This window comes from Aquarana catesbeiana, linkage group LG13 (genome assembly GCF_042186555.1).
Source record: "Aquarana catesbeiana isolate 2022-GZ linkage group LG13, ASM4218655v1, whole genome shotgun sequence".
In the NCBI taxonomy this organism is placed as follows: domain Eukaryota; kingdom Metazoa; phylum Chordata; class Amphibia; order Anura; family Ranidae; genus Aquarana; species Aquarana catesbeiana.
In genome coordinates this window covers 86,243,768-86,267,275 of record NC_133336.1, presented here as the reverse complement: position 1 = coordinate 86,267,275, position 23,508 = coordinate 86,243,768, and the positions used below count along the sequence as shown (strand labels likewise).

At 40.0% G+C, this 23,508-nt stretch overlaps 1 protein-coding gene across 5 annotated transcripts in view; it reads right to left on the bottom strand.

Moving 5' to 3' along the window:
• Positions 1-7,359: 7,359 nt before the first annotated feature.
• The window catches only part of SLC8A3 (solute carrier family 8 member A3), a 516,152-nt gene continuing 500,003 nt past the window's right edge, over positions 7,360-23,508 (bottom strand). For all 5 annotated transcript variants that reach the window (XM_073608556.1, XM_073608557.1, XM_073608552.1 and 2 more), the window contains one exon: positions 7,360-21,840. In XM_073608556.1, the coding sequence (XP_073464657.1) occupies positions 21,464-21,840 (377 nt within the window). In that variant the 3' untranslated portion in view covers positions 7,360-21,463. The remainder of the gene's footprint in view (positions 21,841-23,508) is intronic.

Below are 23,508 nucleotides of genomic sequence, written 5' to 3'. Positions count from 1 at the left end.
GACTTTCAACTTTAATTTGAGGGTATTTACATCCAAATCAGGTGAACGGTGTAGGAATTACAACAGTTTGTATATGTGCCTCCCACTTTTTTAGGGACTTAAAGTAATGGGACAGATTAACAATCATTAATCAAACTTTCACTTTTTAATACTTGGTTGCAAATCCTTTGCAGTCAATTACAGCCTGAAGTCTGGAATGCATAGACATCACCAGATGCTGGGTTTCATCCCTGGTGATGCTCTGCCAGGCCTCTACTGCAACTGTCTTCAGTTCCTGCTTGTTCTTGGGGCATTTCCCTTCAGTTTTGTCTTCAGCAAGTGAAATGTATGCTCAATCGGATTCAGGTCAGGTGATTGACTTGGTCATTGCATAACATTCCACTTCTTTCCCTTAAAAAAGTCTTTGGTTGCTTTCGCAGTATGCTTCGGGTCATTGTCCATCTGCACTGTGAAGCGCCGTCCAATGAGTTCTGAAGCATTTTGCTGAATATGAGCAGATAATATTGCCCAAACCACTTCAGAATTCATCCTGCTGCTTTTGTTAGCAGTCACATCATCAATAAATACAAGAGAACCAGTTCCATTGGCAGCCATACATGCCCACGCCATGACACTACCACCACCATGCTTCACTGATGAGGTGGTATGCTTTGGATCATGAGCAGTTCCTTTCCTTCTCCATACTCTTCTCTTCCCATCACTCTGGTACAAGTTGATCTTGGTCTCATCTGTCCATAGGCTGTTGTTCCAGAACTGTGAAGGCTTTTTTAGATGTTGTTTGGCAAACTCTAATCTGGCCTTCCTGTTTTTGAGGCTCACCAATGGTTTACATCTTGTGGTGAACCCTCTGTATTCACTCTGGTGAAGTCTTCTGTTGATTGTTGACTTTGACACACATACACCTACCCCCTGGAGAGTGTTCTTGACCTGGCCAACTGTTGTGAAGGGTGTTTTCTTCACCAGGGAAAGAATTCTTCGGTCATCCACCACAGTTGTTTTTTGTGGTCTTCCGGGTCTTTTGGTGTTGCTGAGCTCACAGGTGCGTTCTTTCTTTTTAAGGATGTTCCAAACAGTTGATTTGGCCACACCTAATGTTTTTGCTATCTCTCTGATGGGTTTGTTTTGTTTTTTCAGCCTAATGATGGCTTGCTTCACTGATAGTGACAGCTCTTTGGATCCCATATTGAGAGTTGACAGCAACATATTCCAAATGCAAATAGCACACTTGAAATGAACTCTAGACCTTTTATCTGCTCCTTGTAAATGGGATAATGAGGGAATAACACACACCTGGCCACGGAACAGCTGAGCAGCCAATTGTCCCATTACTTTTGGTCCCTTAAAAAGTGGGAGGCACATCTACAAACCATTGTAATTCCTACATCGTTCACCTGATTTGGATGTAAATACCCTCAAATTAAAGCTGAAAGTCTGCAGTTAAAGCACATCTTGTTTCATTTCAAATCTATTGTGGTGGTGTATAGAGCCAAAAAGATGAGAATTGTGTTGATGTCCCAATATTTATGGACCTGACTGCATATATTGACAAAGAGCGCAGGTATTTTGTTAATATACCTTTTATTTGTATAAAAATAAAACGTTGGTATGCATACCTTTTGCTTTGTGAGTCTTCGGGCCATTTGGCGTTATGAGTCTTCTTGAAAATAATGACATGACTCCACTCATCGCAGCTTTGGCTGGCATGATGATGCACCCCCAGGGCCTCTGACAGCCTTGGATCACAGGATGTGGATTGAAAGAGCCTGGACTTCTTTTAGCCTCGAAGAGTGGCAGCATCCAGTGCAGAAGTCCTGTGAGGGACAGTTTTTTGCATGCACTGCTAATTTGCAATCTGAATATACAGGCTGAACACCTTGTTGTGTAGCAGAAGGAAATGGACACAAACAATATAGCAGACACTTTTTCCTCTCTGTTTATTTGCAGTAAAACAAGACTTTTGGCAGTCCTTGCCAGTGGGAGCTTAAGAAAAAAATTTACTGACAAAATTTAGGCCCACTAGACAGACATATTCATAAAAAAATGGCACCCACATTTTATTAAAGAAATATTTTTTCTTTATTATTTTAATAAATAACTCATTTTCATTACCATATAAGCCCTTGAGAAATTGTATCATCCCCATTTTTGTTTTTTTTTAATTTTCCAGACAAACCGTGTAATATTCTTCAGGCTTTGTTACTCCTATCAATCTTGTGTTAACAAAATAAAGAAGGGGGTAAAAATAGTGTACTGTTAACAAACTTGTCAAGTCTTTCCTGGGGAGTATTTATAAAATCATAGATTATTCGTTTAGAACCTTGTGCACTTGGAATAGATGGCCATTTTGTGGACAAAACCAAAATGAATGTTGCTGCATTCTATAATTTATTTGTAATTTAGGCACAGAGGAAGCTTTTACTAAAAAAAAAAAAAAATATGTAGGTTTGACTTCCTTCTGAAATGCTAGTCATTATGGCGATCCAATGGATTAAATACTTTGGGTGATTGAACCATAATCAGGAGCTTTGACTTTGTTGGCTACTTAGCTTTCCAAGTTCAGTGATCCAGAGGGTATTGGAGCAACATGAAAGTCTGTAATCTTGCACTTTCATGAGAGGTCAGCAAAGGCAGCTAAGTATCCTATATAAATATTTTACTAGTAAACAGAAGCCCCAAAATCTGGCGTTTGTTGCCAGTAAACTGTAGACAACTGACCAGTACACTTGAATGCCAAGGGAGGTGCTCCCTTTACTTGGGTGAGCAGTGAAACCATCTAACCACTTGCTGTCCGACATATGTATATAAATGTCCACTCAGTTATTGCAAGATCATGCTTGCAGCTGCAGCAATTCTCTTGATACAGTTTTTTCTCAGCCCGTGATCTGCTATTAGGGGACAACCCCCCCCCCCCCCCAACAGCCATCTGCGGTGGTTCTTTGGCTCTCCCATTCCACCAGGAGCCTGGGACCGCTTCATGCAGTAGGAAGCTGTAACAGCTAGGGAAGCAGTTAACCAAGCACAATCTGTTTGCTTTGGGTGCTGTTAGCTGCTTTGGGTGGCAGGAGAGACATTAGAGGTCTACAGTGTAATAGACTCCTGATGTCTCCATAGAGTACCTGTCATCTGCCCAAAACTATCACAAGAGGGTGTGTTGGTCCTCTTGTGATAGCAATAAAGTTAAATGAAGAAAATGTTAAAAGCGTTAAAAAATTTAAATGAAATAAAAATTATTTAAAAAATTAACAGCATTTGAATTTGCATTTGATAAAAGGTGGCACAAATATCATGTGATGAAAAAAAACAGTCACCATTTTTTTCTCTGTTTTCAGAAAATATATAAGGTTTTGGGGTTCTAAGTAATTTTCTAGCAAACGATTGTTGATTTTTACATGTGTCCGAAAAATTAAAAAAATGCCCCGGATAGCAAGTGGTTAAATCAAAAACCTTTTCTCTAGGTTTACGATATGTTTAAGTGTGCCTATGTTTATATACCCATTTTTTCACCCCATTAAATTGGTGGTTAATATTTGTATTGAAGTGTGTTGCTGAGTTAGGCAGTCCATTCAAAATTTTGGTCCTGCTGTATTTTTTACACATATTGAAGAGAAAGTGGAAGTAAAATAAAGCCCAGTGTTGTCGGCAGCAATAATAACTGCTAGTATTCATGTCAATGGCTGTAATATTAACCCCAGAACTGTTGTCGATAACCCCAGGACTGGTGTCAGTGGACGCAATAATAACCCCATTTTTATTGGTGTACATGGCCACAATAATAACCCTGTGCATTGGTGTGAGTGGATGCAATAATAACCCTCAGCATCTACATCAATGGCTGGAATAATAACCCTCACCATTGGTGCCAGTAACTGCAAACATAACCCCCTGCACTGGTGCCAATGACTGCAATAATAACCCCCAGCATTGGTGGTTATTGGCAATGCTGTTAATCTCCTTAAACCCTTCCTTACATTGATGGTCAGAGGCAGTGCTGCTAACCCCCCTTCCTCGATGATCAGTGGTAGAGCTCTTCTATTTCTGGCCCACATTCTAGATTAGTAGTATGGCAGTGCTGTTATGTTAGCCTCCCCCCTTCATTAGTGTTCAGTGCTGTAAACCCCACCTTAACCCCCCTCAGTGTCTACATACCAGATCACATGCCACTTCCTCTGTGATGATGTTGGTTTGGGGCTATACGTCTACTGTTGGGCCAGGATCACTTCTCTTGATGGTACTGCCTTAATTTCAGTGCTGGGTGTGGGAACCCAGAGAGCACCCTAGCATCCCACCGCTACTCTGCAAAGTGCCCAACACACAGGAGGCTACATGTTGGGCATGAGGACCCTAAACCTATGTAATTCATGCAATATGCTATGGAGTTCCAAAGAGGTTGTTTCCTAATTTTGCATACAAAGATGACAGCTGAGTAAAACATTTCTACATCAGAAGTATTAATGATGTCTTATAACAACCTAAATGCCCAAGCTGTGTGGGTTATTTTGATCATTTCATTGTAAGTTCTAGATTAGCTTACATTTAAGTAGATTTGTAATTTTTACTCAATCTAAAGCAGGCCTCATGCTTATTTGACTATAGAAGTCTTGATGCAATTTGTTTCTTTTGCTTCTGTTAATATAATGGTGGTGGAGTAGGGGGTGTTTAAAATAGTAATCACAACTATAACCTTTGCTAATGTTTTGGATAAGGCGTGGCAGTGATTTTCTTTACTTGATCTTATTGTAATGTACATCATATATAAAAAATGTGTAATTTGAGATGTATGTCAAATGTTTAGCATTGGTAAATTCAATATCAGTTGTCGGCAAATATTTTTTGAAGGGTAATATTAAAATGGATCCATGGATATGGATTTTTTTAACCTACCCTGATTTTATGTGGTATAATAAAATGCAATTATATTAAAAGGGAACAAACATTTGTGCTGTAGCTGCAGACTTCAGAATTAAGGATGATGTATTTCAAAGAAATGTTTGCCTCCTATTATGATGTACATAACCTGGTAATGGGATTAATCAAACATATATGAGAACTCGGGTAATGTCAGATCCAACTATTAGATAAAATGCAATTTGTAGCTAAATAGCACATGGTCCCCTTAAAGTGAACTTGCTGCCTAAAAGGGTGCAGGCAGCTGGTGGGGCCCACAAGTGCCTATGTTGGCTTTCACATTGTTGGACAGGAAGGCCTGATTCACACCTATGCAGGTTGCAGTTTGCATATTGCGTTTTTCAATACATGCTTTTGATCCATTGAAGTCTATAGAACCAAAAAACAGAAAAAAGTCCCTGGTACTTTCCATAAAATGCACAGATGTGAACTACACCCATAGGAAGCCAGTTAAATGGACTGTTGTGTGTTTCTGCAAAACAACATTTTTAACTAAAAAATGCATAGGTGTGAACCAGGCCTAAAGGCACATTTCACAGGTGGTGGGGATTACTGTACAAGTGGAAAAAAGGTCTGGGCCTGGAATCCATAGAGATGTAGGTCCTATTTAAGGCACAACTAAAATACCTCTAAAAAAATTAATTGCTAGAAGTTAGCTTTTGGCCAATAGAGACATGCAAAGTTTTTTTACAACAAACATTTGTCATGGGCTTACCAAGAATGGAGTAGGGGGCTGGGGATTATGTAATTTCTGCATGCATCTACAGGGGTTACATCAGCAGTGGACACCCAATGGCCAAAAAAAGGACACCATGCATCCTGAAAGAAGCAGGGGAGTGGGGAAGAACTGGACCCTTTACCTATTAGTGCTGGAGGAGGGCAAACTAGGAGATAAATGTTCCATAAGGTGCGAGTGTGCTTATTATGGTAAAATCTCCTATGGCCCAAAACCATTAGTTCCACTTTAATGTATGCCACGTGACAGAGCTTTAACAATTGTTAGAAGTTTGAGATGATGTATTTATTTTTCTCTAGCATGTGATCACCAGAAATGTGGCAATATAACATTATCTATGATGGCAATTAATCATATAACAATTTGCTTAACCCATAGTAGATAGTCTTGCCTTAACCAATGCTGGCCATACATTAATGAACGTTTCTACAAAATTTATACAAACATTCATACGACAATTTTCCATACATTCAATGACTTTTTGATAAATGTCATTTGAAAGTACTCCAAAATTCAGTTTGCTTTTAACATTCAATTTTGGAAGAAATGGACTTTCCTGAATGAAAACCAAATACACTGTTAGAAATTTGTGGCATTGACAGAAAATTTACATCCTGCTCCTTTGAATTTTCTTGTCACTGTGGTTGAAAATGACTGTCGATTTGATCCTACTAACGATTAGAAAATGGAATGAATGTTCTTAAAATAAAAAATTTCATATGAAATTCTACTACTGTTTGGCCAGCTTTACTGTGGTAACAGATTACCTGTCCTGGGGATTTAAAGCTTCCTATGTGTAAGGCCAATTCTTAGTTTTGTCAAGTTTTCACATATACAGTAATCTTTGATATAATCGTAGGAAATTTAGTGTGGGCTTTTGAGTTGTTGGTGATCTTTTCGTTCTAGGTATCCAAGTCCTAGTGAATGACTACACTGCTTTGGTTAAAGGAAACTAATCTTTTATTTATTTATTAATATATATCTCTGAAAGAAATGGTTATTATTAATGCCCATGAGGGGCAACATTTTTTGATACTCTCATCTCACAACTGATTAAAATAACAGGGGCCTCTCTGTGCCTCTCAATCACTGGTAGCTAGAGACCATGTGGAAAGCTGCCTTGACTAAGAACTTTAAAAATGCATTTAAAAAAAAAATGAAGCAATACAGTGAGAGACACCTTTTTTACTCAAAATAATAAAACGTTCTGCTGACCTGTACCCTGTTGTGTGAGAAGTGTGAATGTTAATGAAAGACAGAACTTACAGTGAAGCTTAAAAGAGAGGTCCTCCTTCATTCTTAATGCAGCTGTGACAAGCCACGCTTGGCGTTTTATTCCAGCGAAGTTTATTTTCTGTATTCCTATGGAGAGTCACAAGAATACAGGGAGGGTGTAGGACAAAGGAGTGAAAGGCCAGGATACAGAGGTGATGCATTATCTGCCCCTTTTTTTTTTAATTTCCATTAAAACCACATCTGCTGTGACAACCAAAAACGTTCAGCTTGTAGAGATGTGCCAAAGGTGAGGGACATTCTCCCTGGCCAGACATCATACCCTGTCCCACTTCACTGAGAAATGTTTTCTCAGTGAAGTTGTAATTTAATGTTGATTAAATCCACAAAATAGTACCATCCCTTTGTTTAGGCCATAAGTGCACAATAAAAATCCAAGTGATTTTAATAGAATATGATAAATAAAAGGACTGAAAAGCTAAAGCTGGGTTGAAGATAAATTATATTCAGGTATTCAGTGAAAACATAAAAGGTACATATTTGTGGATGGTGACACGCAAAAGGAAAATAAATATGAATATAAAGCATGTGATATGATGGGACGGTTAGGTGCACTGTAGCTTTTTTTTTTTTTTTTTTTTGTACAAGCAAAGCAGGCAAGGTGAGCATGATTTATAATAAGAGCACTTTATATAGACAAATATCCCATATGTGACAATATTAGATCACTCATTTCTTGAAAAATCAATATCTATGTATCTATGTATCAAAATAAAGTTTATCTCCCATATAATAGAATTGCTTTTTAAGGAACCTAGAACTTTTAATATTTTTTTACATTTTTTTTTTTTGTGGATCTACCCAAAGACTTAAAATGATAATTGTACATCTTTGTGTATAAATCAGTTCATATATCCTTCCATCACAAAGAAACTTGCAGTTCACTGGAATCCTTCCGGGTGGAGCATGGCATTGAATCTATGCCTGCCCAAGCTCAGGACGAAACAATGTAAACACGCTGGGGTACATATTGCATTTTACAGTTGTACGTGTGCCACACTGTCACTACAGTAAGTGATAAAGGCCAAGAAACGGGTACAAGCACCACTAACAAACATCGCCACACATTGTACACAATAGCTTATACTGATGTTAGGTGAGGTGGAAAAGGTAACGCAGTTACAGAGAGTGTTGCAGGTCATCTGGGGAGAACAGACCTATCACTAGTGGACTGTACAGTGCGCCTGAGATATAATGTGTACATGTGCCTCTGCATTTTAAAATGTATATTTTATTACCAGTGCTCTTCTTAGATAGTTTGGTTTCTATTAGTAGCAGCAGTGTGTGTGTTGGACCATGTTAGTTCCGAGTCAAGGTGATACAATTTACTTGCTGACCCATTATACTGAAAATTCTAGCTTATGAAGCTGGTTGTTTTTTGTGTGTCTCTATTGAGTTAGCCAGTATATGCTATCGCTTTTAAGCTGAACTTTGTTTCCTTTTAGTAAAATTCATATTATGAAGAAAATTTGACAAATCCAGAGTTCTTTAAGGGAACTACTCCTGTAAATCTAATAAGTCCATATACCTTTCTACATGCAATGCAAAAAGTATAAATGTATTCTAAAACTATGCTGCATGTAATTTTCTGTAATCCCTCTTTTAAATTCTAGTCAACCCCCACACATCAGTTGCAATGTCAAATAAGGCCTGGCTGCTAAAATGATATGGATGGCAGATAAAATATCCTGTCTCCAGCTTATTCTAGGTGCAGCTGAAATTCTATATTATTTCATGCACTGGGAGAGGGTGTAGAGGTGCTTAAATCTTTTAAGACTTGATTCATGAATTACGGTAGGCATGTTTCAGAAGGCAGAACTAAAGCCAACTTTTTGTTGTTTTGCAAAGGGTATGGTAGGTTTAGAACCTCTGTCATATTCTACTTTTCTGTGTTAATGGGTTGGCTGGTGGTCACTAGAACAGAAATTTCGAGATCATTTTCCCAAGATGGATGCACAAAAACAAATTGCTTTTTGGAACATCGAGGAAAAGTTATAACCTCTGTTTACTACTGTGTTTATCCCAATGGGGAGATTTTATGTCACTTCCTGTGGGAAATTCTCTCCAGTGGGGCAACACAACTATAAGAAACCTGACAGGAGTTCAACTCTATTAAAAAAAAAATCTATGTTTAGAGTTCTACCTTTATTAACTGTAACCTCAATGTGAGGTCCACATCAAGAAAAGATTTTTAACAGATATGCAACTAGGCCTTATCCATAGTGTGCCCTAAAGTCCTTCTCTAAATAACATCCCTGGCATACCCCACACGCTTGGTTCTCCATGAGAATGGCCTTTCACAATCTCCATTTATTCCTATGTAAAGTCCATACACCACTTTTCCCATTTGTGTTAAAACATTTTGCTGGACATTACCGTGCATATGCATGGGAGAAACAGGGCCTAACTCGGAGGATTCTAAAGAAGTGGCTGTGCAGCCCTTAGCAGGTCATGCAGGGAAAATTGGGGACAGAGGAGTATGTGGTTTGTTCAAGATGCTTCTTGTAAAGTGTTTTTGACTAAAGCTCTTCTTTGATCTAAATGGATATACGAGTACTGCAGCTATTTGACAGTTTTCTCGGTGTGTATGAGAATACAGCTGATTTACTATGTAGGCTCACAAGTGTCATGATTTTTGTACTGCTGTCTAAACAACAATGCAAGCTTCCAAGGTTAAAGTAGGCTGGCATTTAGTGTATGTACAAATAAATTTAAATTATAAGAAGCTTGTGCAAAACACTTTCAGTGTTACAATAGCTAGAAATATATGCTAAAGATGTTGGAGGCATCACAGGGGTGAAACAATACAATACATAGTAATGATCTGGAGCAGGGTCATTTCTTTCACCAGGGTAAGTTGTTAATGGGTAGTTAAGAAAATGTATAAAAATACTTTCTGCTGACCATTGTCCAAACACCAGGTGTCATAGAATTATATCCCTTGCACAGAAAAATGGTGGACCTACATAGGCATTAGAGTGCAGATCGGACAGATTAGAAAACCTTCTTCAACGTATCTATTTTGTCCCCCAGAAGTAGGCTGGCCTGGGATTGCCTGCAGAATGTTAAATCAAGTAGTCCCGTTTTTGGATTTAACTGAGATGTAGTCCAAAGCTGACTAATCAAAAAAAAGCTGAACTAATTCCCCCATTCACACAAGTGAGGGTTCCTCCCTGCAGGGCTCCTCTGCTGTCAGAATACACTGATCAGGTCTGCAGCTGATTGGCTGTAGAGCTGATCAAACACGCATTTTCCAACAAGCCAGTTCGTGAGACATCGATCATTAAATCAACTTCTCATTAACGGGAACGGCCATAGATGGATTACAATTCATACCGGTCAAATTTTGATCCATCTATGGCCAGTTGAAAGGAGAACTGTAGACAAATTTTTTTTTTCTTTTTCATTTTGGATTAAAAGAGGGTTATTACCCCTCTAATTTTTTTCCCTGGTAAGCTTGCCTTCACACACAGGAGATGGCTATCCTCAGCAATGCAGTATAGCTACCTGTTTGGATATCCAATTGCTTGTGGGGCTTGAGACTGATTTCATACACAGAAAGTAAAAAAAAAAATGCTGCATTAAGCACACATCTTTTCCTTGTGTTTTTACAAGCTTTTCTGGTATTACTGCATTTTAGAATGTGTTTGGTGGTAATTTTGGTGTTCTGCTACATTATTAATGAGGCAGAGTGCAGAAAACTGCAATGAAAACATGGTAACACACCCGCTGAAAATGCAAACGAAATACTATTGTGTACCCAAGGGGCATGTTTATACCATACTAAGTTTATCTGACCAAGACCTTACTGCAAAACATATGGACCTAGTGGCTAAATCCTCTAGTGGTAGCCAGGTTTATTTCATTTGCATACCAAAAACCATTTTTTTTTAAAGGGATTGGGAAGAGTGATTACCGTACTTTCTGTGTGAAGACATAAATCTGTTCTTTTTGAAGGAACTACACAGTGTAGTCATTAAATCAGGGCTCACTTAAATGGTACTAGATATTTCTGTACTTTATCCTGTGTTTGGGAAAAATGCATTAATGTTAAAATTTCTCTCATGTGCATGCCTAGCCCTTGCATTGCCAATTTTCTGCAGGATCTTGGCCTTGCTCTCTGTATATTTGAAAGCAGGAAGGGGGTTTGTTACTTGAATCTACACACTGAAACAATTTAAACTAGACTTGTGACTTTAAAAATACAAAACAAATGATGTATAATGCACCCATATTTTACCTTTAAAGTGGTTCTAAAGTTAAATTTTTTTTAACCTAAAATAATATACATGTTATACTTACCGGCTCTATGCAATGGTATTGCACAGAGTGGCTCCGATCTTCCTCTTATGGGGCCATCCGCTGGCGCTCTGTGCTCCTCCTTGCAAGTTCTATGCTATGGGGGAGCACTCCCAAGCTAGGCTGTGTGGTCCATGGACAAACACAGTTCGGCTCTGCCCCACTCCCTGCTCACATTTGATTGACAGCAGCAGCAGCCAATGGCTCCCACTTCTGCCTCTGTGTCCTGTGAGAGCAGGATGAGAAAAGAGAGCTACTGCAGATAGGCACAGTGCTGGACCAAGTGAGGACTCGGGTAAGTATTTAAGGAGGTGGTGGGGGGGAGAAGCGGTACAACTAATGGAATATTTTTTCCCTAAAGCAAGGAATGCATTAGTGTAAAAACATGTTTTGCCTTTAGAACCACTTTAACTTATAGTGCAACATTAGATATAATTGTAGATGCTGGTTAGTGTATTCATGCAGCCTTTGATGACCTCTATGAATATTTACAAGAGGTGGGGTCAATGCCAATGTGCATAGAAATATAGGAGCATGTAGGGGCTTTGCAGCCAGCTTGTGTTTATCACAAAGGTAAATGCAAACCCATAATGCCTGGCTAGGAATTGATCTGTCTCCCACTGATAGAAGCCCTGAGTATCAGTTGTCCTTCAGGTTGCAGACAACATATCTATCAATATCTAAACAATTAGGAGTCAGAAATTATACAATATATCTCTAATGATCCTTAAGTGCACCTGCTCCCAGGAAATAGATATGGAAATATTCTTAACACGCAGTAAATAGCTTTAAAGAAGAACTCTGGGCAAAATTTTTATTTACCCATGCAGTGGGGCTGTGCGCACACTGCATGGGTTAACTTCTGGGTTTTGTCTAAGGAATTGCAGAGCGTAAATATAGTTACCTAATCAGCCGATCCTCCAAGTGAAAGACCGGTCCCCATGGCTCCTGTTGCCCTGCACGGTAGTGCTCTAATGAATGAACTGTTCCTGGCATCATCATGCCCATAGACCGGCTCTAGACGTGAGGACACCAGGAACAGTCCACCGCTGGATGTATTGGAGCGTGGCTTTCCGGACGATCGAAGGATCAGATAAGTATAGCCTTTCGGTGTGGCCCTAGACAAAACGAACAGTTAACCCATGCAGTGCGGGCTCAGCCCCACTGCATGGAAGAAAGAACATTTTTAATGGAGTTCTGCTTTAAAACAAGCTCTCTAGGTGTTTGTATTGTGAAGTCATTCTCAAAGATCACACTAAAATACTCTAAAGTTTCAGTTGGTCCCTAACAGCTTATATACACTTGCTGAGTATTTAGATCAGAAGGCTGTCAGGCTGTCAACGCTATAACTTTTGCGAAAACCAATCAATTTATGTTTATTGGGTTTTTTTTACCAAAAATATGTAGCAGAATACATATTGGCCTAAATTGATGAAGACATTTTTTTTCCATTTTTTTTTTTTACTAGAGATGTTTTATAGCAGTAAGTAAAAAAAATGTTTGTTTTTGTTTATAGCGCAAAAAATAAAGAATGCATAGGTGATCATATACCACCAAAAGAAAGCTCTATTTGTGGGAAAAAAGGCCAAATTTTTTTTTTGTGGGTACAGTGTTGCACGATCGCACAATTGTCAGTTAAAATAACGCAGTGCCATATCGCAAAAAATGGGGTTAAATCTTCTGGAGGTCAAGTAGTTAAAGTAGCTTATACTGTAAATAACTGATATAAATATATTTGTAGAAATTATGCTCTGAATTTCTTAAATGCTTTAACCAGATCAGCCCCGAAAGATTTGGCTGCTCAATGACCAGGCCATTTTTTGCATATGGCACTGTGTCGCTTTAACTGACAATTGCGCGGTCGTGCGACGCTGTACCCAAACAAAATTGACGTCCTTTTTTTCCCACAAATAGAGCTTTCTTTCGGTTTATTTGCGTTTTTTTTATTTTTTGCGCTATAAACAAAAAAAGAATGACAATTTAAAAAAAACACAATATTTTGTACTTTTTGCTATAATAAATATCCCCATTTTTTTTTTTTTTAAAAGCACATTTTTTCCTCAGTTTAGACCGATATGTATTCTTCTACATATTTTTGGTAATAAAAATCACAATAAGCTTATATTGATTGGTTTGCGGAAAAGTTGTAGCCTCTACAAAGTAGTGGAAAGATTTACGGCATTTTTATTATTATTATTTTTTTTTTACTAGTAATGGTGGTGATCAGCGATTTTTATCGGGACTGCAACATTATAGCGGACAGATCGGATACTTTTGACATATTTTTGGGACCACTGACATTTATTCAGCGATCAGTGCTATAAAAATGCACTGATTACTGTGTAAATGTCACTGGCAGGGAAGGGGTTAACACCAGGGGGCGATCAAGGGGTTAACTGTGTTCCCTTCTGTGTGTTCTAACTGTAGGGGGATGGGACTGACTAGAGCTGATGACAGATTGTTGTTCCTAGCTAGTAGTAACACACAATCTGTCTCTCCTCACAGAACAGGGATTTGTGTGTTTACCCACCTACGTCCCTGTTCTGTCTCTCGTGCCTGCGATCGCGTCGGCATCGGCATCCCCGCAGTGCAGCTGGCGCGGGCGCCAGCTATCCCCGCTTAAAGGGCCGACATACAGCTACAACGGTTCGCGGGAACGTGCCGACCTGCCGCTGTATAATGACGGCGGCTGGTCGGCAAGCGGTTAAAGAACTTTTGGTTAGCATAATTATCACTTAACAAACAGTTTATTATCATTTAAAGGATAAGTTCACCTTTAGGAGCGTGTTTCATGTAACACCCATATTTAGTGTGTAGTATACTACTATGTACCGGCCACCAACGCTCCCCCCCCTCTATGTAACAGGATAGTTTCTCCACACCTGATGTCACTTTTTGAAAACACTGTGGCTGTGCGGGGCTCTGTCCACACAGTCACATTATTCATTCACATTCCTGAAAACAGATGAAAAAACTACAAGTATCATCTGTCCCCACGGCAATCATACTTGTAGTTTGAATGGGCTGCGATTGAGCTAAGTTCATTTCTCTTCTAGCTTTGATAAAGAAAGCCAGTACAGGGATATGGGCACAAAGCTAGAGGAAGACATTGCACACACAATTGTGGGAGCAAAGCTCTGCAGGTTCCAGTAACAAAACAAACAAAAAATGCAAATTTTTTTTTCTACCTGCAAAAATATATAAATTGATTTATTTTTTTGAAAGGTCAATTTAGCCTTTAAATGCTTAAAATTAGGAGCGTGTCTTCCTATAATCTGGAGGGGGATTAAATATAGGCGATTCTGTTGCCTCTACTATCAAAGATGCATCACAAAGCAAGCATGTTGAGTGGCTTGGTTATCATGTTGGGCCTATGATAAATGCCCCTTTTGCCCCCTTAGGCCCTTTCACACGCTAAGCCCGCTTGGATCCGCCTGACGGTTTTTCAGACAGATCAAAGTGGGCCACCCATTGACTCTTATGGCCAGGCGGATGTCAGCGGAGATGTGTCCGCTGACACCCGCCTGCCATCCAATCTGCTCAAGACAGATGTATGGCGAAACGTTCGCCATCTGTCTGGTGGATCGGATGGGATCTGATTAAAATGACATGCTGTCCATATTTGTTCAATCTCCCCATAGAAGTCAGTGGGGCTCTGACAGGTCCCTCCCTGCTCAGTGAGCAGAGATGGAACTGGCATCCGCCGACTCAGTGAGGATCAACGGAGCCATCTCCCGCTGAGCTAGCGGAGTCCACTGAGCGGATCCGCCCCATGGGAAAGGGGTCTTACTGTTCATGAACGATTTAAGTTTGGCTGCACAGGGCCATTCACTCCATTTTTAATGTAGCACTACATAGAAAAGCATGTATACAGGACAAGTAGTGGTGAATTACCGTACCCTAAGCGTCTAAATTAGGATTTAGAAGCTCCATAAACAGCTAATATTCTGTCTTATCAGACTGACCATCAAACAGCTTGTCATTTGGTGCACACATTTACTTTTTATGTACTTCATAATCCCAAATAATCTACTTTTCTGTATGATTTATTTTCTGCAGATTCAATCTATTGCAGCTGTTTCCATTACATAGCTTATTCAAAAATTCAACAAACATTTAATTTATTTGGACTATTCATACACACATGGGTGTTCGAGTTTAGATCCCTCTCTCTCCCCTCTCTCACAAGGCAAGCAATAGCGAATCTGCAATAGGTCTTAAATCAATAGTGCCCAAATTGCGTTCCGGGGTCGGATGTGGCCCTTAGCTTGCTTTTATCCATACCATGAATACCAACAATGTGGCATACATCCTGCCACTAACACCAACAATGGAGCACTATACCTCCCACTGACACCAAGGTTGGGGGCACTATTCTTCCCAATAACACCTACGATGGGACCTTCTTTTCTCCCATTGATTCCAGGACATTTTCTACTCTCACTGGCCACACTCCAGCCCCCCTGAAGTCTGAAGATCAGTAAACTGGCATTTCGTTTAGAAAATTTGGAGACCCCCAAAATTTGGAGACCCCCAGGTTTAAATAATTTTAAGTATCTATGCATGGACGAATGCTGACAAAAAAACATGAGAACTTTGGCAAAAGCACATCCTACAGCACTCTTTCCTGCTGCTAATTTCATAGAGAACTAGGATTTTTTTCTTGTACCTGCACTTGGGCACAGAACATAGTCATTATAAAAATATCCTACACCATTTTCTTAAAAGCTCTCCCGCTTGGAAATGATTAGTGTAGATTACAATAGGGTGGTGAAAGTAGTTTTATTCACTTAAGGACCAGAAGGATTTAACCCTTAATGACCAGGCCATTTTTTGCGATACGGCACTGCGTCGACAATTGCGTGGTCATGCGACATTGTACCCAAACAAAATTGATGACGTTTTTTCCCACAAATAGAGCTTTATTTTGGTGGTATTTGATCACCTCTGCGGTTTTTATTTTTTGCGCTATAAACAAAAAAAGAGACAATTTTGAAAAAAAAAAATATTTTTTACTTTTTGTTATAATAAATATACCAAAAAAAAAAAAATTCTTCATTAGTTTAGGCCAATATGTATTCTACATATTTTTGGTAAAAAAAAATCACAATAAGCGTATATTTATTGGTTTGCGCAAAAGTTACATGGTCTACAAAATAGGGGCTAGATTTATGGCATTTTCATGATTATTATTTTTTTTACTAGTAATGGCGACAATCTGTGATTTTTAGCAGGACTGCGACATTGCGACAGACAGATTGGAAACTTTTGGCACATTTTTGGGACCATTGACATTTATACAGCGATCAGTGCTATAAAAATGCACGGATTACTGTGTAAATGTCACTGGCAGGGAACTAGTTAACACTAGGGGGCGATCAAGGCGTTAAATATGTTCCCTGGGAGGTGTTTCTAACTGTGGGGGGATAGGACTGACTGGAGGAGGAGAGAGATCGCTGTTCCTAATAACTAGGAACAGAAGATCTGTCTCTCCTCCCCTGTCAGATCGGGGATCTGTCTGTTTACATTGACAGATGCCCGTTCTGGCTCTCTGTGGAATGATTGCGGGTGGCCGGCTGACATCGCGGTCGCTGGCCATGTGCATTGGCTCCAGTGTCGTGTCGCGGGCATGCGCACTCCCTAGAGCTCTTAATGCAGCCAACGTACAATGATGGTGATTTGCCCAGGAGAGTATAACTGTGGCAGTTGGTCCTTAAGTCGTTAAGCAAGCTTTTAGCAAGATTGTGCTAAACATCAGATAGACATAAAGAAAAACACAAGTAATGTATTTATGAGCTTTACTAACACATATTAAAATGAATTTTTGAAATTCAGCTAGTGTAAGCACTTGAATTTGACTTGCTAACAGCTTCTTGAAACCCCCTGTGTACCAGTACGTGGGAAATGGAGGGACAGCACTATGAGCCGCAAGGTAAACTTCAGTGTGATGTAAAGCTGAACTCCAGAAGGTGCAGGCCAACTCATGGACTTTTCTCTCTTATTTACAACTGACAGTTTTACAGATCGGCAGGAAAAAATGGGCAAGCGTAAGGATTTGAGCGACTGACAAGGGCCATATTGTAATGGCTAGACAACTGGGTCAGTGCAACTCCAAAACTGCAGCTCCTATGGCATGTTCTCAGTCTTCAGTGGTCAGGACCTACCAAAAGTGGTCCAAAGAAAGAAAACTGGCATGGGTGGCCAAAGCCTACTGATGCACGTGGGGAGTGAAAATTGGCCAGTGTAGTCAGATTCAATATAAGAGCTACTGTAGCTCAAATTACTGAAAAGGTTAATGTTGGTTCTGATAGAAATATGTCAGAACACACAATGCATCGCAGTTTCTTGAGTATGGGCCTGCATAGCCACAGACCGGTCAGGGTGCCAATGCTGACCCGTGTCCACAGCCAAAAATACCTACAATAGACACATGAGCATCAGAACTAGATCACGGAGCAATGGAAGAAGGTGGCCAGGTCGAATGAATTCAAGAATGGTTTAAGGCAGTGGTCATCAACCCTGTCCTCAAGGCCCACTAACAGGCCAGGTTTTATGTATTACCTTGGGGAGATGCAGACTAGAATACTGCAATCACTGAGCAGAAAATGATATCACCTGTTATGTATTTCAGTTATCTTGCAAACCTGGCCTGTTAGTGGGCCCTGAGGACAGGGTTGATGGCCACTGGTTTAAGGAACACAACATAGAGTCTGAGATATTGACTTGTCTTTCAAATTCTCCAGATCTCAATCCTATTAAGCGTCTGTGGGATGTGCTGGAAGAACAAGTCTAATCCATGGATGCCCCTCCTTGCAAATTACAGGACTTAAAGGATCTGCTACTGATGGCTTGGTGTCCACATATCTTCAGAGGTTTAGTGAAGTCTATACCTTGATGGGTTATGGTAGGTCTTCATAAGGTTATGTCTGATTGGTGTATATTGATATGGTTTCGGCACTCACTAAATATGTAAAATGTAAATTACAGAGGTAAGTCTACAAGATGAGGTAGCCCAGCACATTTTACAAAGTGGCTGAATTCCTGAAGTTCAGCTTTGACACTGAGAGGGAACTTCAGTTAGGATTTGTATTCAACGCTGCTACTTTGGAGCTGAAGGGTGATTTAAAGCGAACCTGTACTTGACCTGGACTAGACAAAGTAACTGGTACACATAATGACATGCAACACAAGGATCTTATAGTTTGTAATACAGCTCATAAAACGTATTTGCAAATGCATGTCAAAATTGCTGACTTAACAATGCCTTGTGTTTACAGAACAAATCTTTGACCTATATCTCACCATTTATTTGTGAGAAATTGAGAAGAGAAAGGTGTGCATCCATATGTAATGTTTGGTCAGCCTGACACTTTACAGCTGTTATGTGCTTACAGTACCTAAATATACAGCTTCAGGGAATGCTGAAACCTAATGCAAACCATAGCAAAATTCATCAGAAAGGGTCCATTCACATAAGCAAAATCAATTCCATCATGAAAAATGATTAAAAAAAAACCCCACATGAAAATGGAATCCTTTAGTTTACATCAATTTGAACATCAATCTTTAGTTTGTTTGTTTTTTGTCATTTTTGTTTAGATTGACAAAAATATAAGCAGAGAGTTATATTTCTTGCCTAATAACCGACATAAACTGAAAACATCCATTTACATCCACAAAATTAATTTCTTTCCTGCAGACATAAATAGACTCAGATGTAAGTGGATGTAAATGGACATACTTCTGTTTATATCCACCCGCTCATAGATTTACACTGATAGATGGATCCAGACTAAACCCTCCAGTGAAAGGGCCCTAAGACTTGGGTCATGTCCAGCGTTTCTACAGGAAAACCCCCAAAAATGCTGTAGCCCTAACTTTCAAATATACTTCAGTGGGATGGCAAAGTTATGCCCTGTACACACGACTGGTTTTGCCGTCGGAATAAACTCTGAAGGTTTTTCTGACAGAGTTCCGACGGAATTCCGCTCAAGAAGTCTTGCATACACACGGTCACACCAAATTCCGACCGTCCAGAACGTGGTGACGTATAACACGTACAACGGGACTAGAAAACGGAAGTTCAATAGCCAGTAGCCAATAGCTTCCGTCTCGTACTTGCTTCAGAGCATGCGTCGTTTTTGGTGCGTCGGAACAGCATACAGACGAGCAGTTTTTCCGATAGTAATTTGTTCAGTCGGAAAAATATACAACATGTTCTCCATCTAAGTCCGTCTGAATTTTCAGCACAAAAAGTCCGAAGGGGCATACACACGGTCGGAATATACGATGAAAAGCTCCCATCGGACTGTTTCTGACGGAAATTCTCGTGTGTACACGGCATAAGGCAAAAATCATAATTTCAACTCGGTTTTGTTGTATCATGCGAGAAGTGAATTCCATTCTAAAGGTTGTGCTGCAGCAATTTGTTGGCTAGCCTTTAATTGACAATTTCAGCATCAGGATAGCAGGAGAACTCTAAGATACCGTAAAGCTCAGGAAGTATCTTCTTTATACAAGTTAGAAAGTAAAGGGTTTCCCTGCACGATACCAATGCATGTAATGAATTGGAAGGCAGTAATGTAAATGGTGAATAATATATGGATATAAAAGTTTGGGTCAGTAAAAGACTGAGTAAAATGTATACATTTTGTTGGAAAATTATTATAAAGACGTAATAACTAAAGCAGGAAATCTTCTTCTAATGAAGATAAGATACAAAAGTGAGGAACAGATAGTTCACTTAAAGGCCAAGTCCACCCAGAAGTAATATTTTGGTTTCTGCTGGATGGTTATTTGTTGGGACCTCATGTTAGACCTCCCTGATGGAACTACTTGGTGTGCCCCTTAATCCCCTACTGAGACCACTGAGAAGGCAAGCACATCACCCTTGTTGCGTTCTGGTGTAAATGGAATTGGTGACACCAGAAAATTATGGGGCTTACTAATTCAGGGGCATGAAAAAATCTATTGAATGGTATGACTCACAGTAGGGAGCTCTCCACGGAGTCTATTTCATTATGCTCCACAGTGCTATAATGCCCCACATTTTTTTCATGAGCCATAGTGTCATGGCTCATGCAAATAGCTTTACTGCCACAGTTAACATTTTAGAAATGGGTGTACAATGTCCTTCTTGCCAGCATAAAGAAAATTCCCAAGTGTAACACCTTCATTATGGCCTCCTGGGAAAGAGGCACAACAAGAGAGATCATGGTGATTGAGTCCCTGAGAAATATAAATTCAGTTCTGAATGGACTTGGCTTTAAAGCAAATCAATGGCATATTGTCTAACCATTCCAGTCCTTGCTGGTCCACATCTCAACCCCCCACTGGCCATTCGGCTTTCATCTCCCAGCAGATAAATGGACAGCATACTTTTAAAGTGAACGCTTTCATGTCACCTGTGTTTAAAACTGGCTCCCAATAGCAAACCACACTGGTAAAAAGTATACATATGTAGGAGCTTGCAATAATATAAAGATTTGTTATTCTTTCCATTTATAGATGTACCTAGGGTGGTGACATGTAAACTCGGAGTCTCTTAGATACTCTTTAGCTGTTGAAAAACTTGCATTTTTCCAGTGAGATCAAATTTGAGAAAAATGGACATATAGATATACTGTATATAGATAGATAAATATAGATACCACTGTATCTTCAGTTTGAAATTTGTGACTATTGAGATTTTTAAATCTATTTCAATGGTTGAGTATAAATATGAAATAAATACAAAAGTTTTTTTTTGTCTTCTTTTTTTTTTTTTTTTTTTTTTTTTTTAAAGCGACTCTGGTGAACAAAACAAACAAAAACTCAACAAAAGATTAAAATAAACCAGAATAAGGGAATTGTTGCTGGTTATTATGCCATTGGTCAAAGTATGTTGTTTCTTGGTACCCAGAGTGGCACAAATAGCTCCCTTCTGTTATTCTGATTTAAAAAGTGACCAGTATTTTAAAGTGTATCCACTGTTCTGTTTGTCAAGAATTGGATAGAACGCGCTTTTTTCTTTGCCTCTTTATAGGGGTCTCACAGATTCAGAGTACTGCTATTTTGTTTTAATGCACCTCAGCCAATGATGCCAGTCACATGGTCCTTTGGATTATGATGTCGCTAATCTCCAACAGAGCTCTGATTGGCTGGTATCCATTCTGCTCTGGGGATCCTCCTCATGGAGACTGCCGACAGTTGAGTGCGGCGGATTGGTTGCTGGCTTAAGCTTGGTTTCATTTAGAACCCCTTGATGTAACAATAGGCTTCCAGAGTAGCAAATAAAATGTAAAGTAACCACAAGGTTACAAAGAGCAAAGTTGTGGCAAGTCTGCAGCTTCTGGGGCCCCCCAGTTCCCCACCAATACTAGGCCGCCTCCTATACAGCAAGACGCTGATGCAGACAAATGCAAAAATGGTGAAGAGTGTTACAGAGAAAGCTAAGGTACCAGCTTGGACGTGGAATTCTTGTCCTTTTGAGGCCCAGTAGATGGCAGCAACAGACCAGGCTATACCAATTCCCAGGAAAACATTGACAGCGTTGCTCCCAGTCACGTTTCCAATTGAGGCGTCTGCATACACATCTTGTGTAGCAGCAACTTTGCTTGCAAATGTATCTAGGAGAGGAAAAATAATACATTGTGCATTAGAAAATACTGAATATTGTTCTCTTCTTCTATTTAGGCCCTGACACCTATTCAACAAACACATAATTTTATCACAATACAGTTTTTAATTCTGCTTGTAAAAAAAAAAAAAAACTGCAGCTTATTTAAAAATTCTACATTTACAGCATTAACAAGACAATGTTGTGGCTTTTGGGTTACATCAGGAATGTATTGTCCTTTACGGATAATGTAAATTCTAGTTTGGAGGTGATTTTATTTAAAAAAATAAATCAAACTACTATATGTATGCATAATGTCTTTTACCTAACATAATTTCTAGTTCAAGTTACAAGAGAAGAGCATCACCTGATAAGCTGGTATGGGGACCAGTGGCGGCTGGTGCACCATCGGTCGGGGGGTGGCAGACAGACTTGACCACGGAACCCCCCCGGTTGCTCCAGCACGCCCCGCACACCCTAACCACCCCCCCCGATCGCCAGTTCACTCACCCTGTGCTGACAGGTGGAGGCGGCTTTCCCCCTCAGTCTACTCTGTGTCCTGGCTCTAGTCGGTCGGGCTTCCCATGCGTCTCCTCAGCCGTGCATCTCCTCCATCCTCCTCCACCTTCCTTCTCAAAGGCCAATAGGATGGCTTCTCCTTTTGGCCAATTGGGAAACGGATCTCATGACCCGCTTCCTGATTGCCGGGGAGGAGATTCAGTGTGAAAATAGCAAATATTCATTCGATATCTTCACACAACTGGGTAGGCCACCCTTTTTTGAAGCCTATTAGAGCCTCTGGCTGTAATCACATGCTTTAAACCCCCCCTCATTGGAATCCATGCATCCGGCACCCTGCATGTAGATTAGGGGGCCGGATGCATGGAAAGCGGGGTAGTGCTCGTGCGCCCCCAATGGATGGGCCGCCACTGATGGGGACACACATTTTGTTTGGTGTCAGTACCACTGCCAGCAGAACCAATATTCCCTCTGTCTTAGATTTATCCTAATATACAGTGGGGACGGAAAGTATTCAGACCCCCTTAAATTTTTCACTCTTTGTTATATTGCAGCCATTTGCTAAAATAATTTAAGTTCATTTTTTTTCCTCATTAATGTACACACAGCACCCCATATTGACAGAAAAACACAGAATTGTTGACATTTTTGCAGATTTATTAAAAAAGAAGAACTGAAATATCACATGGTCCTAAGTATTCAGACCCTTTGCTCAGTATTTAGTAGAAGCCCCCTTTTGATCTAATACAGCCATGAGTCTTTTTGGGAAAGATGCAACAAGTTTTTCACACCTGGATTTGGGGATCCTCTACCATTCCTCCTTGCAGATCCTCTCCAGTTCTGTCAGGTTGGATGGTAAACGTTGGTGGACAGCCATTTTTAGGTCTCTCCAGAGATGCTCAATTGGGTTTAAGTCAGGGCTCTGGCTGGGCCATTCAAGAACAGTCACGGAGTTGTTGTAAAGCCACTCCTTCGCTATTTTAGCTGTGTGCTTAGGGTCATTGTCTTGATGGAAGGTAAACCTTCATCCCACTCTGAGGTCCCGAGCACTCTGGAGAAGGTTTTCATCCAGGATATCACTGTACTTGGCCGCATTCATCTTTCCCTCGATTGCAACCAGTCGTCCTGTCCCTGCAGCTGAAAAACACCCCCACAGCAT